Source organism: Panthera tigris, chromosome E3, assembly GCF_018350195.1.
Source record: "Panthera tigris isolate Pti1 chromosome E3, P.tigris_Pti1_mat1.1, whole genome shotgun sequence".
In the NCBI taxonomy this organism is placed as follows: domain Eukaryota; kingdom Metazoa; phylum Chordata; class Mammalia; order Carnivora; family Felidae; genus Panthera; species Panthera tigris.
This window is the reverse complement of record NC_056675.1, coordinates 34225666-34249315: the sequence shown is the minus strand read 5'-3', so window position 1 is coordinate 34249315 and position 23650 is coordinate 34225666. Positions and strand designations below refer to the sequence as shown.

The following is a 23650-nucleotide window of genomic DNA, read 5'->3' as shown; positions in this document are numbered from 1 at the left end:
CCCACTGACCAGACAGTGTGCACGCGTGTGCCCCCCCCCCCCAGCATGTCGGGGGTGATTACTACCTGAATGATTTAGGATTAGCAATGATTATGGCTTGTAAATTCAATTAATCTTCAACAAAGCGGGAAAGAATATCCAGTGGGAAAAAGTCTCTTTAACAAACGGTGTTGGGAAAACTGGACCATTTTCACACACCGTACACAAAAATAAACTCAAAATGGATTAAGGACCTAAATGTGAGACATGAAACCATAAAAATCCTAGAAAAGAACAAAGGCAGTAATTTGTCTGACATCGGCCATAGCAACTTCTTTCTAGATATGTCTCCTGAGGCAAGGGAACAAAAGCAAAAATAAACTATTGGGACCACATCGAAATAAAAACTTCAGCACAGCAAAGGAAATAATCAACAAAACTAAAAGACAGCCTACGGAATGGGAGAAGATATTTGCGAATGACATATCCAATAAAGGGCTAGTATCCAAAACATATAAAGAACTTACACAACTCAACACCCCAAAAACACAAAATCCAACTAAAAATTGGGCAGAAGACATGAACAGACATTTCTCAAAAGAAGACATCCAGATGGCCAATAGGCACATGAAAAGATGCTCAACATCACTCATTATTAGGGAAATACAAATCAAAACCACAATGAGAAAAAAAAAACCCGCTACAATGAGATACCGCCTCATATCTGTCAGAATGACTAAAATCGACAACAGGTGTTGGCAAGGATGTGGCGCAAACGGAACCCTCAGTGCACTGTTGGTGGGAATGCAAACTGGTGCAGCCCGTATGGAAAACAGCATGAAGTTCCTCAAAAAGTTAAAAATAGAACAACCCCATGATCCAGTAATTGCCCTACTGGGCATTTACCCAAAGGATACAAAAATACTAATCCAAAGGGATCCATGTACCCCTGTATTTATTGCAGTATTATCTACAATAGCCAAACAATGGAAGCAGCCCAAGTGTTCATTGATCGACGAATGGATAAAGATGTGATATGATAAATATATATATTTATATAAACATACATTCTGACACACACACACTATGGAATATTATTCAGCCTTTTAAAAAGACTGAAATCTTGTCATTTGCAATGACACAGTTAGAGCTGGAGAGTATAATGCTGAGTGCATTAAGTCGGTCAGAGAAAGACAAACACCGTATGATCTCACTCATGTGAAATTTAAGAAACAAAACAAATGAGCAAAGGGAAAGAGAGGGAGAAACCAAGAAATAGACTCTCAACTATGCAGAACAAACTGATGGTTACCAAAGGGGAGGGAGGTGGATGGGGGAAATACAAGGTGGAGATTTAAGAGTACACTTATGAAAAAAAATAAAAATAAAATTTAAAGGGGTGCCTGGGTGACTCAATCAGTTAAGTGTCCAACTCTTGGTTTCTGCTCAGATCATGATCACACGGTTTGTGGGATCGAGCCCCACATAGGGCTCTGTGCTGACAGTGTGAATCCTGCTTGGGATTCTCTCCACCCGCCCCCACCCGCCCCTCCCCTGCTTACGCTGTCTCTCTCTAAATACAAATAAACTTGAAGTAAATAAATAAATAAATAAAATTTTAAAAATAAAAAATAAAAGCTTCTCAAAAAAACCTTATAATTGTCATTTCTTGGGTACTCACAGCATGCCAAGGATGATGCTAACTGCTTTACAAGCATTATTCTATTATCCTTTCCAGATAGGGAGAAGTTTAGTTGCAGATGTGAACCAGCAGCTGCTTCTGCCCCCAAGGCACTCAAAACTAGTGAGGGAAACAGGTAAACAGGTCTTGACAACCAGAGTCACAGATGCTCTGATAGGCGGAGTATAGCGGACTGGGAGAGCGCAGACTCTGGTCAACGTGAGCTGGAGGAAGAGGATTCAGGGAAGACTTCCTGGAGGAGGTGACCCCAATGTAGGATTGCCACTGGGTCATAACTTAAGGTAGGACCCTCATGGCCTAACATGGCAGGTCTGTGTCAGGCCTCCTGAATGGAAGAAGGGACAAAGTACTAAGGACCAAGGGCCACCAGCTTCCTGTTAAGGAAGGGTCCCGAGAGTCCTCGCCCGGGCAGCTCTAGCAGGTGGGCGTGGTTACGGCGTGGCGCCGGCCGACGCGCGCGGAGGAGGCGGGGCCGCGCCTGCGCAGGCCGCCTATTATGGCGGCCGCCTGAGCCCGGGGTTGAGAAGGCTCAGCCGGACTCCGTCCTGGTACTCGCGGCGGGTAAGTTCCTGGGAGAGGCGGCCGGATGCGGGGAGTGCAGGGAGCCTCCTGGCAGCGAGCCTGGCCTCGAGACCGGGCTCCCATGAACCTAAAGCCCAAGTCCGCTTGGTCTCAGTGTTCCCTTCCGAGCAAGGGTGTAGAGAGAAGGAGCTCTCTTGTCATGTGAGTTTCTGTCCCGGGCCCAAGCAGCCACCTCGGTTCCGGATTAAGAAGGGAGAGCGAGGCCGAACTATGAGTTTTGAAAGGGTTTCATGGAGTAGGCAGGACGGAAAGAGCCCCGGGGGAGGAGGAGGTCCCTGGGGCCCCTGACCCCAACTCTGGGCGGTGGCCCCTCCAGCTTCCCCGTCTTCACCCCTGGTCTGTATTATCCCACGCCTGGCCACCTACTGTCAGAGAAAGCAAACTGCTTTGGGGGGTAACCCTGACTGGGGAACCGCCGTAGAAAGCATGACGGCGTCTTAGTCTAGCCCCTACAGCTTGTAAGAGCCAAGGACACACTTGTCAGCAGGTGCTGCGGGATGAACCTGCAGCCCCAAGGAAGTCGGAGGGGATCCCATCTGCAGTGTGGGTGCCCTTTCCCTCCTCTCCAGTGAGGAGAGCGGGTCGAGGCACATCCATTTGTAGCATTCCCAGACAGATATTCCGAGTCAGCTGTTCCCAAATGGAAAAACTTGTTGCCTTTCTCCATCTCCAAGCATGCTCGTCAAGAATTACGATTATTGCCATAATGACTGATACTTACTCTTTTTCTTTATTTGACCCAAACCTTAAAACTGATCCTCGTCTTGTTTAATCCTCACACAAGCCCCAAGGTATGTACAAGACACATCTATTCCCCCATAACTGATTCTAGAAGAAGCCCTTTAAAGGGGTTCCACTTCCTGGTTCTCAGTTGTAAGGCACATTTCCAGGAAGCCTGGGTAATTCGGCTTTTAAAACTGAAAATTCAACTAGCATTTAAGAATATGAGTATTATTTTGGTCCGTCTTTAAGAAAAGCTGATGTGTAATTGTAATATTACGCTCCTTTGTGGCATGTCATTTTTCCAACAAAATGGCACTATGGCAGGAAACAGCATCCTTTGGTTCAAGTTTGACTTTTCACAGCATCGTCACAGGGGATCTTTTTTTTTTTTTCTTCCAAAACTATAGGTGGAAGTCCTCAATCTCCCCCAGGACATCTTTCAGTGCTGGGAGAGCCACATCTACCTTTAAGACTTTCGGTCCTTTTTTGGGATCCAGCCGAACTTTTCCAGTCCTCATTGGCTGAGTGCTTCTGCCTGAGGATGGGGCATGTCTCCTCCATAACTTCCACTGGCATCATGAAATCATCATTTTACTAGCTTCACAGCCTCCCTTCACAACCCACTTGGCTCTGTCCTGGCTTACACTGTCATGTGGGAAGAGCCAGCATAGAGACTAATTTAACAAGGTGTCAGCTTTTTCACGAAACAACTTTTGGAAACTTTTGTGAAACTTCGGCTCCCCCACATCAAGTCCTTAAACCGAGGAACTTCTGTTCCACGTGCTCAGATTGTGACAGTACGTGCATTCAGATTGCAAGGAGAGCCTGTTTTCCAGTTGAGGAAATGGAGGCCTGAGAGGTTTCATGACATGCCTAACACACACAGCTAGTGCACACACCTAAGCCAGGTAAGAAACAGTCCTGTCGGGGGTTATGGGCAGGTTTGGGCCGAAGGCCTGAAACCACCCCCAGGACAAGGAACTAACAGCTGTGGACCACGGACAATGCTCAGTGCTTTACGCCCCAGGACCCCTGCATAGTGAGAATATAGCTGGAGAAGCAGGTCCAGATAGGTGACGTAATTTCCCCCAAGTCTCATCACCACGAGGTGGGAGACTGGGGTGTATACATGGTTCTGCTTGATGCTTTTTGATGAGGCGGACCACTTGGTTTGGAGGGGGAGCCTTTCTCTTCTGGCCACTTTGCCTCAGGTGTGGTTTTCCAGACTTCAGTTGTTGCTGTGTTAACCTGTATAATTTCCTCCATCTACATATCACCTGCATAGTGAGCGCCCCTTGGTTGCTTTTCCTTTGGATCTACTCTTTTTTTTTCTTTTTTAAATTTAAAAAGAAAGTTTCAAAGCAACGAAGGGCATTTGGACAGCTAGGGTCAACTTCTAGAATAAAAAAAGTAAAGGGAAAATAAATGCAAAGCGCGAATTGAGTTGACTTTGTAAATCCAATACTGTTTTAGGCAAAACCAGCTACGAAATACGTTTGCATGAGAAATGGGGATAGTTGACTATGGATGGAGTTTTAAATGATACAAAGGAATTAATCATCTTAGATCTGCTAACGGTCTTGTGGTAATGTAAGAACATGTGTTAGGAGACAGATGCCAGAGGAATATAGAGGTAAAATATCTAGAATTTACTCTCAGTTCAGGAGGGCAAAAACCTCAGTAGATCATTTGACCTCCTATGACAAGGTGTTGATGATCATTGGATCTAAGCAGCGGGTATATGCCTGTTTATCATGCTATGCCCTCAGCTTTCTAGTCTGTTTGAAAATTTTCACAGAAGAGTTGGAAATTAAAAGGGAAGGATATCAGTATACATGGAAATTCAGATCCCTTGCCATAAATAAAAGATTACTGTGCGAACACAGTGCAAACAAAATAAAACAATTCTAGCTGGATTCTTTTCCCTCGCGAAGGCCCTTGCAAAGGCCCTGAGACTTTCTCCTTTAGGAAAAATGAAGGGAATTACAAAAGGAAGCATTTTCTCCTGGGGTAATGCAAAGCTATTTAAGTATTTACACTGTTCCCCTTTGAGACCTGCCATCGTGAGGACCTGATCTTGCCTTCCAGGTGCTCCTGTCCCATGATTCCCGTGGAGCCCGGCCATGGTAGCTGGCCCCCACCCTGGCCATGGACGAGGTCACCTTCAAAAGTGACACTGTGCTGTCAGACGTCCACCTCTACACCCCGAACCACAGACACCTCATGGTGCGGCTGAACGGCATGGGGCAGCCTGGTAAGACCCGGGTGCGTGTGGAGGGGCCCAGCACCCTGTGGACCCTGTTTTGTTTGCTGTTTTCTCCTACTCCTCTCTTTGGGGAGAAGATTGGGAAGATTGGATCGTTCAGCTGTTTTCACTCCACTTCTTTTTTTTTTTTTTTTTTTTTTTTTTTTCCAAGCGTTTATTTATTGAGTGAGTGAGTGAGTGAGAAAGAGAGAGAGAGAGAGTGAGCCGGGGAGGGGCAGAGAGAATCCCGAGCAGGCTCCACACTGTAAGCACAGAGCCCAACACAGGGCCAGATCCCACAAACTGAGATGACCTGAGCTAAAATCAAGAGTTAAGACGCTCAACCAACTGAGCCACCCAGGCACCCCAACCTCACTCCACTTTTTTTTTTTTAATTTTATTTTTTTAATTTATCTCCAAGTTAGTTAGCATATAGTGCAACAATGATTTCAGGAGTAGATTCCTTAATGCCCCTTACCCATTTAGCCCATCCCCCTTCCTACAACCCCTCCAGTAACCCTCTGTTTATCCTCCATATTTAAGAGTCTCTTCTGTTTTGCCCCCCTCCCTGTTTTTATATTATTTTTGTTTCCCTTCCCTTATGTTCACCTGTTTTGTCTCTTAAAGTCCTCATGTGAGTGAAGTCTTATGATGTTTGTCTTTCGAGGACTAATTTCACTTAGCATAATACCCTCCAATTCCATCCATGTAGTTGCACATGGCAAGATTTCATTCTTTTTGATTGCCGAGTAATACTCCATTGTACGTGTGTGTGTGTGTGTGTGTGTGTGTGTGTGTGTGTGTGTGTACGTGTACCACATCTTCTTTATCCATTCATCCATTGATGGACATTTGGGCTCTTTTCCATACTTTGGCTGTTGTCGATAGTACTGCTATAAACATTGGGGTGCATGACCTCACTCCACTTAAGCGCCCTCTTTCATAGAGTAAACTGTGCTTTCCTGAGCACCTACTTTGTGGAGGAGGAGAGGCACCAGGACTTGATGCTGGGAGTGCAGCAGGGGATGAGCCAAGCCCTGCCCTCAGGGAGCCCGTGGTCCAGGAGGGAGACAGGCTGGGGCTCCCAGTGGTGCCCCCACCACAGGCATTCTGGCCCCCTTCATCGGCCCCCTGCATCACTTGTTCGCCTCCGGCTCCTCCCACCCGGGCTCCCTGGCTTTGCTCTGCACACCTTCCCCCTGCTCCTCTCCCCCGAAGCCAAGGGGATCTTTTGAAAATGCATATCACGTCAGTGCCCTGATGTAGACCCTCCAGTGACTCCCTCTTGCTCTTAGAATACAATCAACTCTTTAGCCTGGCCCCTGTGGCCCAGCCTGACCCAGCCCTTGCCTGTGTGTCCACACTGATCTTTCTCTGCTCCTTTCCATCTTTTATGCGCTGCGTGCACTTCCTCCCTCAGTGCCTTGGCTCTCACCGGTTTTCTACCCAGAAGGTTCTTCCCTCCCAGCCCTGACTCCACATGTCATCTCACACAGGTCCTCCCTGACCACCCTCCCTGGCTTTGATTTCCCTGTATTAGCCTGTCCTTGGGTGCAGTGCTCCCCTTTCTTTTTTTTTTTTTATGTTTATTTATTTTTGAGAGAGACAGAAACAGAATGCAAGTGCATTGGGGCAGAGAGAGAGGGAGACACAGAAGCAGAAGCAGACTCCAGCTCCAAGCTGTCAGCACAGAGCCCATCGTGGGGCTTGAATTCACTAACTGTAAGATCATGACCTGAGCCGAAGTCGGATGCTCATCTGACTGAGCCACCAAGGTGCCTCTGTAGTGCTCCCCTTTCTTTGTGTCCCGTGTGGATCCTGAACTCAGGAGCCTGGGACTCAGATCGGTGACTGGCCTGGGGTCAGACAGCCTGGGGTGCACCCCTGCCTCCAGCCCCCCTCTCTGGAACCTGTGCTCTTACTGAAACTTGTCCCAGTAACTCTCTAGCCACCAGATGGGGACGGCTACTTGGTGTCCTTGTCCCATCCTCCAGATTTTTTTTTTTTTTTTTAATGTGTATTTATTTTTGAGAGAGAGACAGAGCACAGTCAGGGGAGGGGCAGAGAGAGAAGGAGACACAGAATCCGAAGCAGGCTCCAGGCTCCGAGCTGTCAGCACAGAGCCTGACGTGGGGCTCAAACGCATAAACCATGAGATGATGACCTGAGCCAAAGTCGGACACTTAACCAGCAGAGTCACCCAAGCCCCCCCGCCCCATCCTCCAGATCTCAAGAGGTGGAACAGTGTAGTGTGAAGGGTAGCAGTTTAGGAATGAGCAGACTCCGGGTTTGAGTCTTGCCTCAGCCATGTCCAAAGCTGTGGGGCCTTGTCAACCCACTTAATTTCTCTAAGCCTCAGTTTCCCCATCTGAAAAATGGAGCTGGTGCCACTATCCTCATAGCAACAGGGAGGGCTAAGATAATGAGAGCTAAGTGTTTTCACGGGAGACGCTCATCACGTGGTAGCTGCTCTCAGTGGCCCCAGCATCTGGGCTGGGCCCAGCGGGCCTTTGCTGCGGGCATTAGGATGCCTCCATCTGGCGTTTAAAACTCTGGGTGGAAATAAGATTTTCTGGAAGGAGGAGGAGACAGCTTGGAGACACTCTCCTTTTGTGTTCGTCTTGCCTTTCAGTTTTCCTGTCCCAGTTCAAGCTTCTGTGGAACCGAGACTCTCGGACAGACTCAGGGGCCGAGGGTGATGGTCGGGGCGCTCGTCTTGCCGAGGAGACGCCGCCATCCGGGCCGGGCAGTGCCAGGCCCCCTCCGGGGAGCGGCCACAGTGACGCCACCAGCCAGGTGGGGCTGGGAACTCGGCTGGACGAAGACGGGGATTTGGACGTGGAGAGGAGACCACCGACTGCTTCGGACCCCGAGCCAGCAGGGCCTCCGAGAGACAAGGTACATCCCACGATTCTAACGCAGGAGGAAGAGGACCCACTGGCAGATGGAGCACGAGAGAGCAGCCCCCGGGATATCGTCAGAATAGGTAAATGCAGGTCCGGTTTGCGCTGTGGGTCGCACCGCAGTGCTGATCACGGCCCAGGGCGTGGGCCGTGTGGGGGGGGCTCTGTGTGCAGGCCCAAGTCTGGGTGCAGTAGGACCAGACAAGGGACCAGAGCCAGCTCCGCGGAAACTGAGAGCAGGTGGTGCCGCTGCCAGTAGGGGGAGCTGTTCAGGACACACAGGTCCCCTCCCCACTGCCCCCAGGGTACAGTCCAGGCCACTGGGCGTAGCTCGCAAGGCACCGCACACCCTTCTATGCGCTTTCTCGCTGCGGGCCTCTGCTGTGCTCCACCTGCCTCTTGGAGAGACTGCCCCCAGCCTTTGCTTTCTTAACACATTGCTAGTTGTTATATGTATCAGCTTAGCCATCGCCTCCTCCAGGGAGCCCTGCTTTTACCCCTCTTGCGTCGATGTTCTGATACAACTCAGTGTGCTGGGGCCACGGGTCAGGGTAGAGTTTGTGGAAAACTTGGCCAGCAACAGGGAGCCATGGGAGATGCTGGAGCTGGAGCATGGCAGGGGGGAGAAGGAGGTGGACCAGAATTAATCTGGAGGAGGCTTGTGGGCTAATCAGACGGCCTGGGAGCTAGAGGCCAGCTGGGAAAGGGGAGGCGGTGACATGGCAGGAGAAGGGAAGGAATGAGTTCTGGCAGACGTGCAGGGCAGCATCACGTGGTCACCGCTGGGCACAGGGGCTTGATGACACCAGGATTTCAGATCTTGGAAGCGGGCACATTAGAAACGCCAGGAGCAGTAGGGAGCTGGGGCCGGAAGTGAGCCACTGATGTTAAACACCTGTTGTGTTTAGACATTTTATCTGCATCACTTCGTAAAAAGGAGTCTTGACAGCCCTGCTCTGAGGGTCAGGGGGAGTGTACACATAGGAGGTGACAAGCTGAGGCCATGCAGCTGGGGGGCAGTGAGGAGGTTCTGAATCCACATCGTCCACCTCCACAGCCAGGACTCTTGCCACCCCGACACTGCTTGTTTTGGGGGAAAAGAACTCTGAGTTGAGTCTGTTCATTGAGATCCAGGGTCCCACAACCCCTGGCAATGGTGCAGGTTGGGGCCGGAGGGTCAGTTAGGGCCCTCTCGGAAGCAGAGCAGCTCTTCTCCATCCGCGCAGCCATACGACTCATAGTTGCTGAGTGTCTGCTTGGTACGAGGCCGACTGTTCTAGACCGTTCCGTTGGGGTGATGTGTAATTCACACCAGAACCCTACTCCATGTTTTCCATGGATTACCTCTATTCTTCACAGCCTTTCCAGGGGTGAGCATGCTCATTTCACAGATGTGAGATTTGAGGCTCAGAGAGGTTGAGGAACTTGCCCCAGGTCACACAGCCAGTCAGTGGCAGGATGACGATTCACACTTAGGTCTGTCTACACCACAGCCTATGTTCTTACTCAATGTCACTTGATCCAAACATTGGGAAGTTCTGTTCTGGGGAGCTGTTGGCAGGGAGGTTGGGGGGAATGCTACGATGCCTCATTTTGCTCTCACTCGTCACTTAATTGGCTTCCCTGAGCAGAGAGTGGCCGACTTGGTTGTTCATACTGAGGGTTCGGCCTCTGGCGTGTGTGTGTGTTTAACATGCTGAGAATTTACCATCTTGCAAACTGAGAACAAAGTCCCACAGCTAAGGGCCAGTGTATGGCCAGGTTGCCGGCCAGTGCATCTCACGGACCTCATGGCGGGGTCCCTTCCTTTCAGCAAGCGTCATTCAATCCTACCTGCCCCGAGGGAGGGGAGTGCAAGGCAATTAAATTAGCTTCCAGCAGTAACCTCTTGTTCCAACTGTGACGTAAGGGACCAGGTCTTGGAATCTGGCAACCGGCAGAGCTGGGCTTTGACCCCCCACCACCCTCACAAGCCCGGTGATCTTTTTGACAAGTGTCTTGCACACCCAGAGCCTGTTTTTGCACCTATAAAACAGAGTCCAGGATACTGCCTTTTGATGATAATGTAATAAATAATGCCCAGTAAGTGTCTGTACGGGGCCTGGTACAGAGCAGATGCTAAGCTGATGTCGGTCTCCTGACCACCCTTTTCCTCCGAGCCATAAACCAAGTCATTTTTTTCAGGGTGTGGACGCATCTGAGAAGCCGATTAAAAAATACGGAAAGAGAATGGTTTCCAGGTCATTTCAAGGGATTGTCAAAAACTTAAAAACTTTATCCATGGACCTGCTAGGAATCCACAGACCCAAGGTTCACAGTAAATTATGGCCATTTTCTCTGCTTTATAGATAAACTGAGACCCAAAGAGAAGAGGAAGAGGCAGGGCTGGAACTCAGGCTGTCAGCCTCTGATGCCTGTGCCTCTTCCCTTGGCCACGTTCCCTTAATCTCTCCAAACTCTATTTCCTCATCTGTAAAATGGATGTAACCACTTCTAGTTGTGAAGAACGAGGAGATGGCTCGCAAAGAGCTCTTAGCACAGTGCCTGGTCACATCGTTAGCTTTAGTCCCTGGGGTCTGCTCTGAGTGCAGGGAGGGAGGCTGGCTGAGAGAGAGGGAGGTTCCCACAGGTCCAGAGACATAGACGAGACTCTGAAACTTTGTCTCAGCCCATCTGCTAAGCCCAGTTTCTCATGGGCATAGTGCTCAGCATGGGAGGAGGCCCATGGGAGGAAAGACGGGCCGCACCCAGGGGATGGTGCATGGTGGGGGTGCGAAGACTGGGGAGGGGGCAGGCTGGGGGCAGCCGACACCGAGGGTCTGGAGCAGGGCTGCAGAAACAGGACCCCAGGGAAGCCTCTTCCCTGCCACTCTCAGTTCCAGGTTCTTCAGCCTGCCAGAGGGGTCCCCCTGCCCATTGTTCTTTACACCCCATCCCTGGGCACCCTTTTGGGTCCAACCGCACGCCCGCCACTTACTAGCTCTGACCTCAGGCCGTCTGCTTCGCCTCTGTCAGCCTCCTTTCCTCATCTGTGAGATAGCACTCAAGCCCATTCCCCTGGTGGTTTTGAGGGTGAGATGAGAGATTGCCCTCAGAGCGTTTGGCATGGTGCCCGGTTCGGAGAAAAGGTGCTTTTTCCATAACTTTTACAACCACAGTGCTGCGCATTGGCCTCCGTGTGTTCGTCTGTAGGTGGGGTGGTGATGGCTACTTCACAGGGCTGTTGTCAGGATCAGGTACAACCTCGGTGGCCCCTGGCCTGGCTCAGGGGGCATCTGTCCAGTCAGTGTTCAGTGAAAGGACTCTGTTGTTGGTGGGTGGGTACGTGTTGGGCTTTGGTGGCCTGAAGTCCTGAAGGGTGCGTGTCGGGGCTAGACGTGGCCTCTCCCGAACCACCAGTATCCTGTCCAGCCAAGGTGCCACCAGGCAGCGCATCAGTCATGCGTTCAGGGATCAGATTTTAAGTCTGCATGTCAGGCAAAAATCTTGGGTCAGATTTACCGTGGAGAAGCCCACAGAGCAGCGGCCCCGATTCTCGGGAGGAGCTCACACGACCGGTCTCTCCCCTGGCCCGGGGACAGGTGGCTGCCGCTTTGATTGAGCACGAGAGAGGTTGCCTTCTGTTCTGGACCCCGCTCGTATGCACGGCTCTCGGCTTTCACGGGACTCCCTGAGATGCCGGCACTCAGAGCGCGGGGACCCCCTCGCTTCCTCGGGCAGACCCTCACGGAGGGCGCGTGGGGACACATCCCCGTGGGCCTCAGTCCCTGCTCCTGTTGTGAGTGTGTGGTCTGATCTGTGCAAGGCTGGCGGTCACACGGAGCTGCCCCACTGTGTGCATGCCCCCCTGCGCGCGTGCCGTGTGCATTTTCCTCTGGTGGCTGTCACCATCTTGCTTAGAAATATGGCAGCCGCGGGGCACCTGGGTGGCTCAGTTGGTTAAGCGTCCAGCTTCAGCTCAAGTCATGATCTTGCCATCTGGGAGTCGGGCTCTGTGCTGACAGCTCAGAGCCTGAGGCTGCTTCGGATTCTGTGTCTCCCTCTCTCTCTGCCCCTCCCCCACTCACACTCTATCTCTCTGTCTCTGAAAAATGAATAAACCTGAAAAAAAAATTTTAAGAAATACGACAGCCAGCTCTGATTAACAGCAAGGGTATTTGCCATTTTCCTTTTGCCCTTTGGTCTCATATTTCTGTTCTCTCCCCCTCGCCCCCATACCTCCACCGACTTTAGCTGAATATAGTTTGCGCTTGAGAAGACTTCTTATCATAGTTCAGCTAAGAAAGGATATAAGCTCCAAGTTACGTTGTTGACTTCTGGTGTGGTTGTAAGTGTAAGAAAATACTTGGAGGGGCACCTGGGTGGCTCAGTCGGTTAAGCGGCCGACTTCGGCTCAGGGCATGATCTCGCGGTCCATGAGTTTGAGCCCCACGTCGGGCTCTGTGCTGACAGCTCAGAGCCTGGAGCCTGTTTCAGATTCTGTGTCTCCCTCTCTCTCTGCCCCTCCCCCGCTCGTGCTCGCTCTCTCTCTCTCTCTCTCTCTCCCCCTGAAAAATAAATAAATTTTTAAAAATTTAAAAATTAATGGGGCGCCTGGGTGGCCCAGTCGGTTAAGCGGCCGACTTCGGCTCAGGGCATGATCTCGCGGTCCGTGGGTTCGAGCCCCGCGTCGGGCTCTGTGCTGACAGCTCTGAGCCTGGAGCCTGTTTCAGATTTTGTGTCTCCCTCTCTCTCTGCCCCTCCCCCGCTCGTGCTCGCTCGCTCTCTCTCTCTCTCTCTCTCTCCCCCTGAAAAATAAATAAATTTTTAAAAATTTAAAAATTAGTGGGGCGCCTGGGTGGCTCAGTCGGTTAAGCGGCCGACTTTGGCTCAGGGCATGATCTCGCGGTCCGTGGGTTCGAGCCCCGCGTCGGGCTCTGTGCTGACAGCTCGGAGCCTGGAGCCTGTTTCAGATTCTGTGTCTCCCTCTTTCTCTGACCCTCCCCTGTTCATGCTCTCTCTCTGTCTCAAAAATAAATAAATGTTAGAAAAAATTTAAAAAAGAGAAAAAAGAAAATACTTGGAATGCGTTGTGACTCCTACCAGCTTACAGTTGATCAGGACAACAGGAGTATGTTGTAACGTAACATGCAGTTATCGAGCATCATGAAGTGCCGTGTGCGTGTTTGACGAGGTGGGCCCACGACCCACGGTGACCCTAGTCTTCAGGCTGTGGGTCCGAGACACCCCGTTTTCTGAGCAGCCTCAGGGCCTGCACTGTGAGTGATGCTCACCCACCCGCTTCCACCCCGACTGCTGCGTGGCCTGTGTTTCTGCCGCTCTCTGGAACACCCGACTTCAGGGCCCATCTGGCCGTGTTTGCAGATGCCATGCGCCTCGTCTGTCTGTGTTCTGTCCGTCTGCATTTTCACAGTGGCCCTTTCTCTTTTGGTCTCCATCCTGTCCAGAGCACACCATGGCCACCCCCCTGGAGGATGTTGGCAAGCAGGTGGGTAGGCCCCATCCACTTCCTGTGGCCCTGTGGGGTCTCCCCGGAGCCTCACGTCACCTGTCATTCCTGGTCCGTGTCTCCTCCAGGTGTGGCGGGGCGCCCTGCTCCTGGCAGACTACATCCTCTTTCAGCGGGACCTCTTCCAGGGCCGCACCGTGCTGGAGCTCGGGGCGGGCACGGGGCTGGCCAGCATCATCGCAGCCACCGTGGCACGCACGGTATATTGTACAGGTAAGCCCGCCACCTCGGGCTGTGGGGACGTCGTCTCTTCGCAGGGAGCGTGCTATCAGAAAGGGAGGAGCCGCTGGGAATTGGGCCTTGGCCGCTGTTGATTTTGCCATCCCGTTCTGCTGCTTTCTCCGGCCACACCCACAGTGCAGGACCCCTCACTCCAGGAGGCACCAGCTACCCCCCTGAAAGCTCCTCTCACACCCCATCACCCTGGGAAAGAGCAGACATCTCAGAAAACCGCGAGGAGCATGGTTTTTATAAGGCTTGAAAACAGGTTTATCGTTTTTTTCTCAGTTATAGAAATCTTGCCTACGTGTTGTGGAAGCTTTCTAGGGCAGCAGATACAATTTACTCATTTTGTTACCAACCCCAGATCCATTCAACAGTGTGCAATTTATGGAGCTCTGGCCGGCAATATGCCAGACAGGGTCTTAGATGCAGGAGATCCAGGAGCGAATAGAACAGATGAAGTTGCTGTCTGCAGGGAGCTTTGCGATCGATCATTACACAGTTTTTTCCCTTGTGGTTTGTTTGTTTGTTTGTTTGTTTGGAACGTACCTACTCCCAGACAGTAGCTGAGATCAGACTGTGTATTCTGTGCTGTGTGTTGCCAAAAGTGTTGAAAAATGTTTTTCCAAGAGCATTTTCCAAACTCATTAGAAATTATTTATAAATATGACTTTTAATGACCAGGTAATATTTATCTCTGGGCATTTTGGTGGTTGCCATGCGTTTTGGTCTTTTTTGTTTGTTTGTGTTTTTCACAGTTGTCCGTTGCACCGTGGTGAGCATGTTTGTGCCCCGTTGTCTCATAGTCCTCAGGCTGGACTCCTAGAAGCAGGCGTGACCCCTTATAAGCTTTTGCTACACATTGCCAAGGGATTTCTCTTTCAGTGTTTTATCTTGCAATAATACTATACCGGCGTGGAAACTGCGAAAATATTACAGCAAATGCCGTGTAGCCCTCACTCCCCTCCCCGCAGTGATGATGTCTTACTTAACCATAGTTCGGCGATGACGCCGGCAGCTCGATGCGGGAGCAGCGCTCTCGGCTCCCCGCTGGCCCACACACCCTTTCAGAGAGTGGGAACCAGCTCGTAAGAGGGCAGTAGCTCATCAGCTAGTGTCGCTGTGGCTGACATCTTCCACGTCTGCTAGGCGGGAAGGGGCATCTGCTGCTGTGGTCTGCATCTCGTTGACGCCCGGCCACCTGCTCACGGTGCCCATCTTTTGCTTCTGAGACAGGAAAGGAAGGTTGGGGGTCGCCTGGGACGGGGCACGCCTGGCAGATACTCTGTATCAGCCACTGCCGGGAGTCTGCGGGACAGTCCCCGCCTTTGCTCCATCACTGGGTCGTGTTGGTTGCCAGCGAGCGCTTCTCAGAGTCAGGCCATAATGCCACCCGCGGGTGCTCTGCCCTGTGCCTGGTGCCCAAATGCAGGACGTGACCAAGCTGTCTTACCCCTGAGAGGGAGGTTTCCTGGCACAGAGAAGAGAGCTTGCCTCTAGACAGCACGCTGCAGTTTTCACGGCCTCTCGCGTGCTTCTGCACCTGCTTGTACCTTCACAGTGAGCCCGGGCATTCGCCAGGGAGCCGGGCACCAGTCTGTCCAGGTGGGCAGACTAAGGCTAAGGTCGGGTGGCTGGCCCCAGGTCATACACACAGCTACTGTCATGTGGGGCGCGGGGAGGGCGCCGGTGGTTCATGGAACAGAGTTTTCCACGGAGCAGAGTTGTGAGAGCTCCCTCAGCAGCTGGCAGAGGGATAATTGGGGGCCAGCCCCAGGCCTCTGGTCTACCACCATGCCCCCTCGGCCAGAGCTGCTCTCTTCTGTCCCATTTTCTGTGTCAGAATCCCACACGAGATCTATTTGGACAAGAACTGCCCTAAACACTGACAAGCCGCTGGACTGGTGTGTGCAGTAGTCCCTCGAGCCAGTGGCCCAGGGAAAGGGACAGATGTGTCCCTGTGCTGAGCAGGGCACTTCCCCCACCCACAACCAGGCTCTGCGCGTTCCTTGAGTCCACAGTGAGTGATGGGACAGAGTCTGGGCGTCCAGAGCCGTAGGCCAGGCAGGCGTCTCCAAATGGCCTTCGGTGCCTTCCACACGTGCGTTCTCCTGACGCATGTTAGGGGTTTTGGTAAGTTTTGGTAAAATGCCCACACCTCGTGCCCATCAGGGATGGATGCACTGAGTGTGCCTGGGTTGTGCTGAAATGGTGAGAGACACCGCCTGGTCAGAGCAGTGGGAGGCTCGGGACGCACGACGGCCGTGACGGCGAGTCATGCACGGGAGGGCACCCATGGCTCGTTGGAACCCGCTGTGCGTCTCGATTCGTCACATCCAAACACCTGCGTCTGTGTCACACGCGCTAACCGCACTGCGAGCCCTCACCCCTTCCCTCTGGAGCGCGCACAGAGTCCATCCCCACCAGCACCGTCAACTCTTCCCTAAGGGAAAGGTCATCGAGAAGAGCCTCAAGGGGAGCACACTGAACCGTGGCAGTGCGCACGCGGGAGACGCTCTCCTCTTCGTCTTGTGCCTCTCTGCAGTCATGCTGTCGTCCCAGCTCTCTCCAGGCAGAAACGGGGGGATGACAGTGTGGTGACGGCTGGGGTCTTATGGCCTGCCGTTCTGTTGTTCCAGATGTCGGCGCAGATCTCCTGGCCATGTGCCAGCGAAATATTGCCCTCAACGGCCACCTGACTGCCGCTGGAGGTGAGGCCCGGTGGGTCTTCCAGCTGGGGGGAGGGTTCTCTGGCAGGTGGGACAAGCACCTTGTACTGTGACACTGGGAGATGGGGTCTGGCCACTGCCCTTCTGGGCACCGCCCTGGCTTCCCAGAGCTTCACGTCTGATGACTCCGTCCTCGCGCCCTGTCCTCCTCCCCGCATCCCCTGCCATGTCCCGCTTCAGCTTGCTCCCTCCTGGACATCGCAGTGGCCCCCACCTGGTCTCCCAGCTCCTTGTGTGGCCCGCCCAAGGTGTCCTCCGGGAAGCATCTAGAGTGACGATGGAAGCCTGACCCCTTAAGTCCCCTCTGAAAAAGCTTCAAGGGTGAAGTCTGAGCCCCTCTGCCTCCCAGCCCTCGTGGGCTGGCCCCTGCCTGCTCCCCCTCCCTTTTCCACTGACTGCCTCACTGGCAAGCAGAGCACTCACGTCGTAAGTTCCTCCCTCTGCCCAGACTGTCGTCCTCCTCCCCCCACCCCTCCCCCCAACCCACAGAATCCAGTTCATGCGACGGAAGCAGCGGCCACCCTCCCCTGACTGTATGTGCAGACCCTTCCCGAGCAGCCGGGGGCGCTCTCCCACTGTCCGGCCGCTCCAGCCCACGGGCCTCAGGCCCTCCAGGTCTTCCACTGCTGTCTGAGTGCACACCGGACCCCTCTGCTTGTCCCGGATCTCGCTGGGGTCTGGCCCTGCCGTCTGCGACGCCTGCCTCACAGGGCTCCCTCTGTTCTGGTCACCCTAGCCTGTCTGAGGCTCCCCCCCTGGCCCTTCGTGCTGCTGCCCCTAATCATGCTCAGACCTCCAGACGAGGTCCCAGCTCCCTACCAGAGCCTGGCTTCGCCTTGAACCACTGCATTTTGACCTGTGTGTGACTGGGTGACACCCTGCTGGGCCACAGGGCCTGCCTGATCCCCGTCACATTGTTTGTCGAATGCCTAGTCAGCAAGGGTGGCATGGGAGGGGCAGGTGTGACTCACCTTCTTTGGAGCCTTCCCTGACACCCCCGCCTGAACCTGAGCTCCTCTCTCCTCCTCTGCTCGGCTTGTCCTCATCACAGTGCCCTGACCCCTGCCTTGTCGGTGTGTGCCCACCCGCCAGTCTCTCCTGGGCTGCCGGTCCCCGAGGACAGGGACACGTCTCATACACCTTTGTATTCCCCATGTCCGGTGCCAGACCTGATGCTTGGCGCTCCGTGCTGGCCAAGGGATTTTGGCCAAGGGATCCGTGCTGGATGGAGGGATTTCGGCGTAGAATGGGAAGGCTTATCTTCTTCCCCGACTGTTACTAGAGTTTGGACGTTCTGCCTCGTTTTGCTCTTGCAGGCGGTGTGGTTAAGGTCAAAGAACTGGACTGGCTCCGCGACGACCTGTGCACAGGTGCGCCCCCCACCCCCGTCCCAGCGGACTCACAGCCCCTTGGCCTAGCTCCCTGTGGCCTGGGCTGAGCTGCAGGCTCCCGGCTGTGCCACAGCCCCTCGGCCCACGGCCACTTCTCTCCGTCAGCTGATGAGTGTCAGCTCCTGGCACCTTCCACCCGCTCTGTCACTCAGACTGGGAGCGTCCCCGTACAGTAGGCACAGTGGCCCCTGAGCTACAGGTGAGGCCTGGCGCTCAGGGCTGAGCACCTGCCCAGGGCTGGGAAGCAGCCTCGCACATAGCACTCTGTCCTGTCCTAAGGACAGGGCCCCCCGGTGGGGGAGTTTTCTGAATTGATCACCCAGTCTGTGTCGGACCTACATGCTTGTGTGAACTGCCTGCTGTGTGTAAAGTGTCCTTTCCCGTCAGGTGTCAGGTGGGAGAGTCATTGCGTGTCGAGGGTCTGCCCATAGCCCCAGAGCTCCCCAGCCGCCCTTGAGGGCATGTCTAGTAACGCCCACTCCAGTGTGATGCCCTGGGAGGGGAAGCACCCTCTTCAGGGCCGCACAGCAGTTCACGGGGCAGCAGTGCCCGCCCCTCGGTGGGGAGGCAGACCCCTGGCAGCCACACGTGCCGTTGCTGGGTGCAGCCCTGCCTGCTGGTGCCCGCCGTTCCCAGCTGGCCCACGGGGGAAGGGCCGTGCACAGAGTGGCCTCTCCTCTTCCACAGACCCGGAGGTCCCCTTCAGCTGGTCGCAGGAGGATGTCTCTGACCTGTACAGCCACACCACCATCCTGCTTGCGGCTGAAGGTGAGGCGTCCTGGTCGCAGCGGTGCCCCCGCCCCTCCTCCGCGGAGCCCTCCCAGCCCCCAGGCGCCCGCCGTGCCCGCCTGCGGTTTCCAGCCTGAGCACCATCGCGGGGGCACGTTTCTAGGGACTCGGTGCGGTGCCGGGGGTCCTCCCAGGGGCAGATCTGCCCGTGGTGGTGGGTTTTCCCCTCATGCCTGTTTCCTTCCCCGCAGTGTTTTACGACGATGACCTAACCGACGCTCTGTTTGAAACCCTGTCCCGCCTCGCTCACAAGCTGCAGAACGCCTGCACGGCCATTCTGTCTGTGGAGAAGCGGTGAGCTCCGCGCCCCCCTTGGAGTGCGCTCCTGTCCGCGCCGGCCCGACGCGCACGCACGGAGCCCCTGCTGTGTGCCAGCCCGTGCTGCCCTCCCACACGTGACCTTGTGTCATCCCCCAGCCCTGTGTGTACCTGCGGCCGCCCCCGCCCTGCCGGTGGAGAGGAAGGCTGAGGGGCGCCAGGGAGCCTGTCACGCTGGTCTGCAAGCAGACGAGCCCTTGAACGTAGCTGCACCATGGACGCGTGGCCACCACGCTGTCCAGGGCCTGTCTCTCTGAACGTCCCCTCCGGGACGCCATCTGTCTCCTCAGCACCCCAGGCCTCTGTCCGTCTGTCCTCCCCTGGTGCAGACAGACCCCTCCACCCGGAAGCCCTGGGGCTCCCGCTGAGGGAATGGCATTTCATGGTAGAAGCAGACACCTTTCACACGGTTTTCTCCGATCATGTTGTAGACCATAACTTGTCCTTTTTTTTTTTTTTAATGTGTATTTATTTTTGAGAGAGCGCAAGCGGGCGAGGGGCAGAGAGCGAGGGACAGAGGGTCGGAAGCAGGCTCCGTGCTGACAGCCGCCAGCCCGATGTGGGGCTTGAACTCACGAACCGTGAGATCATGACCTGAGCCGAAGTTGGACACGCAACCAGCTGAGCCACCCAGGGAACCCTAGCCCACAACTTTTCTGAAGGCAATTCAGGATATGTAGCAAAAGCCATAAAACCTGGGTGCCTGGCTGGCTCAGTCAGTAGAGCCTGCCACTCTTGATCTCAGGGCTGTGAGTTCGAGCTCCATGTTGGGTGCAGAGATTGCCTAAAAATAAAATCTTAAAAAAAAAAAAAAAGCCGTGAAACCAAACGTACTTAGTGAGCCAGCAGTCCGGCATCTAGAAATCCGCCCTATGGAAATGACCATGGCTGTGTCCACACCATCCATCTGGGCATATCGTTCATACCTAAAATGTCCAGGAGCCCCTTTGAGGCACACGTGACCACTGACAGCATGTGGATCTCATTTGGAGACTGGTTTTATAGACCACCCAGGGAGAACGCGAGACCGTCAGGAAAAGTTGAACCCCAACTGAATGTTGGAATGATAAAGAATTATCATTAAATTTGTTTTAGGTGAAACAAAGAAACAGAAGAGGCTTTATGTTTTTGAGATGCTTGTGTCCATCTTCGCGGGAGAAATGCTGTGCTGGCTGGCCTTAACTATTTAATAATCTATTCTGGGTGTGCGAGGGGCCTCGGCGGCTGTGAGCTGGTGGTGGTGCAAGTGGGGCCGTCCATCACACTGTTGGAAATTCTTCTTAGTAAAAGATGTGGGGAAGCAAAGGGAAAGAGGCAAAGAATTTGAGTTTCAGGTCGAAACGTGTTGCAGGTTGGGGTGGAGAAATGGCCGAGCAGCTGGGCTGGGAGGGCTCTGGAAGGACCCATTTGAAGTCGCCCTGGCCCACCCCCTCCCGGCGGCCTTCGGCGCCCACTGCTCTGAGGCCCCTGCCCTTCGTCCTTTGGTCACATATGCAGCCGTGGGCACCCCACGCGCAGATTCTGTGCTGGGGAAGTGGGGAAGCCGGCAGGCGGTGTTCTGCGTCCGCCTCCTGCACCACTTTGAAGTCCAGGGCGGGGCCCGTCTGTCGGGCGGTGGTATCTCAGGCACCTGACTCAACTTTCCTGAGCCCCGGTTCCCACGTCTGTGAAGTGGAACCACCTCCCGGGCTCCCCTGCAGATTCGGGAAGGAAGCGCGCCCAGTGCTCAGCACCAGTAGGCGTGCGGTGAAGATCCACCGGTGGGGAGTGCGGTCGGGGAGGCGGCGGGAGGGCGAGGTGTGTGTGTGTCGCCTGCCTGTTTGCAGGCTGAACTTCACGCTCAGACACCTGGACGTCACATGCGAGGCGTACGACCACTTCCGCTCCTGGCTGCGGCGGCTGGAGGGGCTGGCTGACGGCCGGCTGCGCTTCGCGGTGGAACGGGTGGAGGCCTCCTTCCCGCAGCTCCTGGTTTACGAGCGCATCCAGCAACTGGTAGGTGCGGGCTGTCACTGCCGTGCGCGACACCACGGACCCAGGGCCCCCACACGCGGGCGCCGCACCCCGGTGCTGCCGGGGCAGAGGGGCGGCTGGCACCAAAGACGGCGGTGGGGTCTCCCCATCCTGAGGGGCCACCGTGTCTGCACGTGGGCTCGCGGGCCGTCTGTCGCCCTGGACTTACAGGGCGCTCTTTCCCTGCGGGCAGTTCCTGCTGCGGAGGAAGTGGGCCAAGCACAGGAGGCGGCTGGGGTGCAGGAAGTCCGCCGGGGGGGGCACGTGGTGGGGTTGTCGATGCAGGAGCCCCAGTGCTGGAGGCCACACCTTCTCCATGGACATGGGCTGGCCTCCCGGACTGGGCAGGCTTGTCTAATGGCCAGTGGCCCTTCCGACCAGGCCCGCTGGGTCCATCAGACTAGGCCTCTGAGGAAGCCTCCCAGTAGCGGTACACGGGTCGGGTACCGGGCCGAGCTCCTTCCTCCCCGGCCTCAGTTGATGCCGAGACCAGGTAAGTCACCCCGCCAGGCAGCCACGGAGCTGGGGCCCGGCCGCTTCCCGTTACAGCTTTAAACCCCCCCATGGAGGAAATCTGAGAAGTCAAAATTACCCTTGATAATAATCACTTACGTAACTGGGAGCTGCAGTCCAAAGGTCTGGGACTAATGTCTTTTGTTCTCCTTGCCTGTTGGCTGTGGGTGCCCCTTCTCCGGGTGCGTGGAGACCAGGTGGAGTTCTGAGGAGGACAGGGGGGAGGAGGGCCAACAGGGAGCCCGCCCAGCAAGCACGGCGCTGAATCCGTGTGGTTGCCGCACGCGAGGAGCCACCTTGTGTTTCTGGCTCCGCTGCCTCCGGGCCGCCCCCCACAGACGGCCAACCGTCCTCTGCCCGCGAGGACGTCGGGTTTCCACCGGGAGCTGGTGTGTGTTTGCACCTTCTCCACCTGCTCGCGGTAGGAGAGGCACACGGCCCGGAAAGTCGGCGGCCACGGGGCATGGCACTTAAGAGCTCCCCAAACGGGAAAGCGGTGGCTGGCTGACCCTCTTCTGGCCCATCTTGATGTGTGACGTCCTCTCGTCCGTCCAGCTCCTCGCTCTCCCGTGGCGAGGCAGAGCGACAGAATCAGGAGGCGCTCCCCACCCTTGGGGCAGCTCGTGTGCTGTGTGCTGTCCTCCGTGGTGAATCACTTGCCTCTCTGACGTCGCGAGGTCTCCTTCGTGCCCCTCAGGAACCCCCGCTTTCTCTGTTTGCTGCAGGAGCTCTGGAAGATCTTTGTGGAACCGGTGATGTGACCCACCGCATCCCCAAGCACGGCTTCTCGACTGTTCTTAGAGTACATCTCTAATAAAATCAAAAGCTCACAAAGTGATGTGCTTGAGATTTTATCGTTTTAAAAATGTGGCGCGTGTACGTTACAGGCCTCAAGACTGTTTTCTGGGGGCCATTGCTGCCTCCCAGCAGCAGCCGGAGAGCGTTCTTGCTCTGGGCTGGAAGTCGTGTCGTTGCCCGTGTTTTCCGTGCAGCCAGCTCATCACGCGCACTCCAGGGCCGTGTCGAGAGCTGCGAGCTGGCTTGGAATCAACATTCGCACCTTGATTCCACTTGAGTGGACTACTTGGAGGGCTCCTGGGGGGCAGGGGACCCAGGGCCCGGCCAGGGGCATTTAGTGCCCCCCTGTCACCTGCTCACAGATGTGTTTAATGTCCACGCCACACCGGCGGCAATAACACCACGCAGACTGAGGCAAAGCAGCCTCATTTCCTTCCAAGGCTGCCTGTGATCCGTTCCTGTCCCTCTGGGGAGCCCCATTCAGAGGGGGCTGCAGGAGCTGGCCAAGTGACCTTTATTTTCTGTTTTAACTCTTTGTAACCAAAATCATGGGAGCCCGGAACAGAAAGAGCCGCTCTTCCCCACCCTGTGTGGCTGCCCCGGGGTCCGTGCCATGATCTGCACCACAGCCTTCCCTCCCACAGCCCGGCTCCTTCCCCTCCTGCCCTGGGGCTCCCTGCTCGGCTTCTATCACAGGAGCACATCTCCGTCTGATTTTTTTGTTTTTCTCTTTGGCCCTCCTGTCTCCACCCCTTCCTGTTGCTTGACAACCTTTCCCACCATCTCCCCCTCCTCCTCCTTCCGGTCTGGTCCCACTTCCTGCTGCCTGGGCCCTCCCTGCACATCCCGTTCCCATATTGCTGCTCCTGGAGGCCTGGACCCCGGGCCCAGCATGTGCGCCTCCCTGCCTGCCCCACAGCCCAGATTGCTCCTGGCATCTCTCCGGCTCCATTCGGACACCAGATTAACTCACCTCATCCTCCCAGCCGGGACGTGACATTAGTAGTCTGGTTACATCCACCGAACAGTTGAGAAGACATCGGCTCTAAACAAAAAGTCCACAGGTCAGAGCCCGGTCTGGCTTAAATATCCACATATTTCTGGCACACAGTCTGGCCCAAAGTAGGTACTCAACACAAACCGTTGAATGAACAATTAATAGGAACTGTGGCTGGGGAGAGGGTTTCACAGTTGCAGACATTGTTACCTCCAGGGGCCCTTGGCAGTGTTTGCA

At 54.7% G+C, this 23650-nt stretch overlaps 1 protein-coding gene across 4 annotated transcripts; it reads left to right on the top strand.

Annotated features, from left to right (window-relative positions):
* The first annotated feature begins 2165 nt into the window (after window positions 1-2165).
* Window positions 2166-22451, top strand: METTL22 (methyltransferase 22, Kin17 lysine). 4 transcript variants are annotated; one of them, XM_042971782.1, is made up of 11 exons: window positions 2166-2242; window positions 5075-5240; window positions 7864-8217; window positions 13582-13622; window positions 13712-13856; window positions 16505-16576; window positions 17911-17964; window positions 18673-18753; window positions 18966-19068; window positions 20919-21087; window positions 22344-22451. In XM_042971782.1, the coding sequence occupies exons 2-11, from the start codon at window positions 5135-5137 to the stop codon at window positions 22377-22379; spliced, it is 1161 nt and encodes a 386-aa protein (XP_042827716.1). In that variant the 5' UTR covers window positions 2166-2242; window positions 5075-5134; the 3' UTR covers window positions 22380-22451. The 4 variants fall into 4 exon arrangements, with proteins under 4 accessions (XP_042827716.1, XP_042827718.1, XP_042827715.1 ...); XM_042971781.1 differs by lacking the exon at window positions 2166-2242 and adding an exon at window positions 3417-3894; XM_042971784.1 differs by lacking the exons at window positions 2166-2242; window positions 20919-21087; window positions 22344-22451 and adding exons at window positions 3416-3894; window positions 20188-20909.
* The last annotated feature ends 1199 nt before the right edge of the window (window positions 22452-23650 follow it).

What these genes read in the sequence shown, in the direction of transcription:
- METTL22 (XM_042971782.1), top strand. Translation starts at nt 5,135, where the DNA reads ATGGACGAGGTCACCTTCAAAAGTGACACTGTGCTGTCAGACGTCCAC. An exon ending in CCGCGACGACCTGTGCACAG is followed by an intron (nt 17,965 to 18,672) that starts GTGCGCCCCCCA and finishes CCTCTTCCACAG; the next exon opens with ACCCGGAGGTCCCCTTCAGC. An exon ending in CATCCTGCTTGCGGCTGAAG is followed by an intron (nt 18,754 to 18,965) that starts GTGAGGCGTCCT and finishes CCTTCCCCGCAG; the next exon opens with TGTTTTACGACGATGACCTA.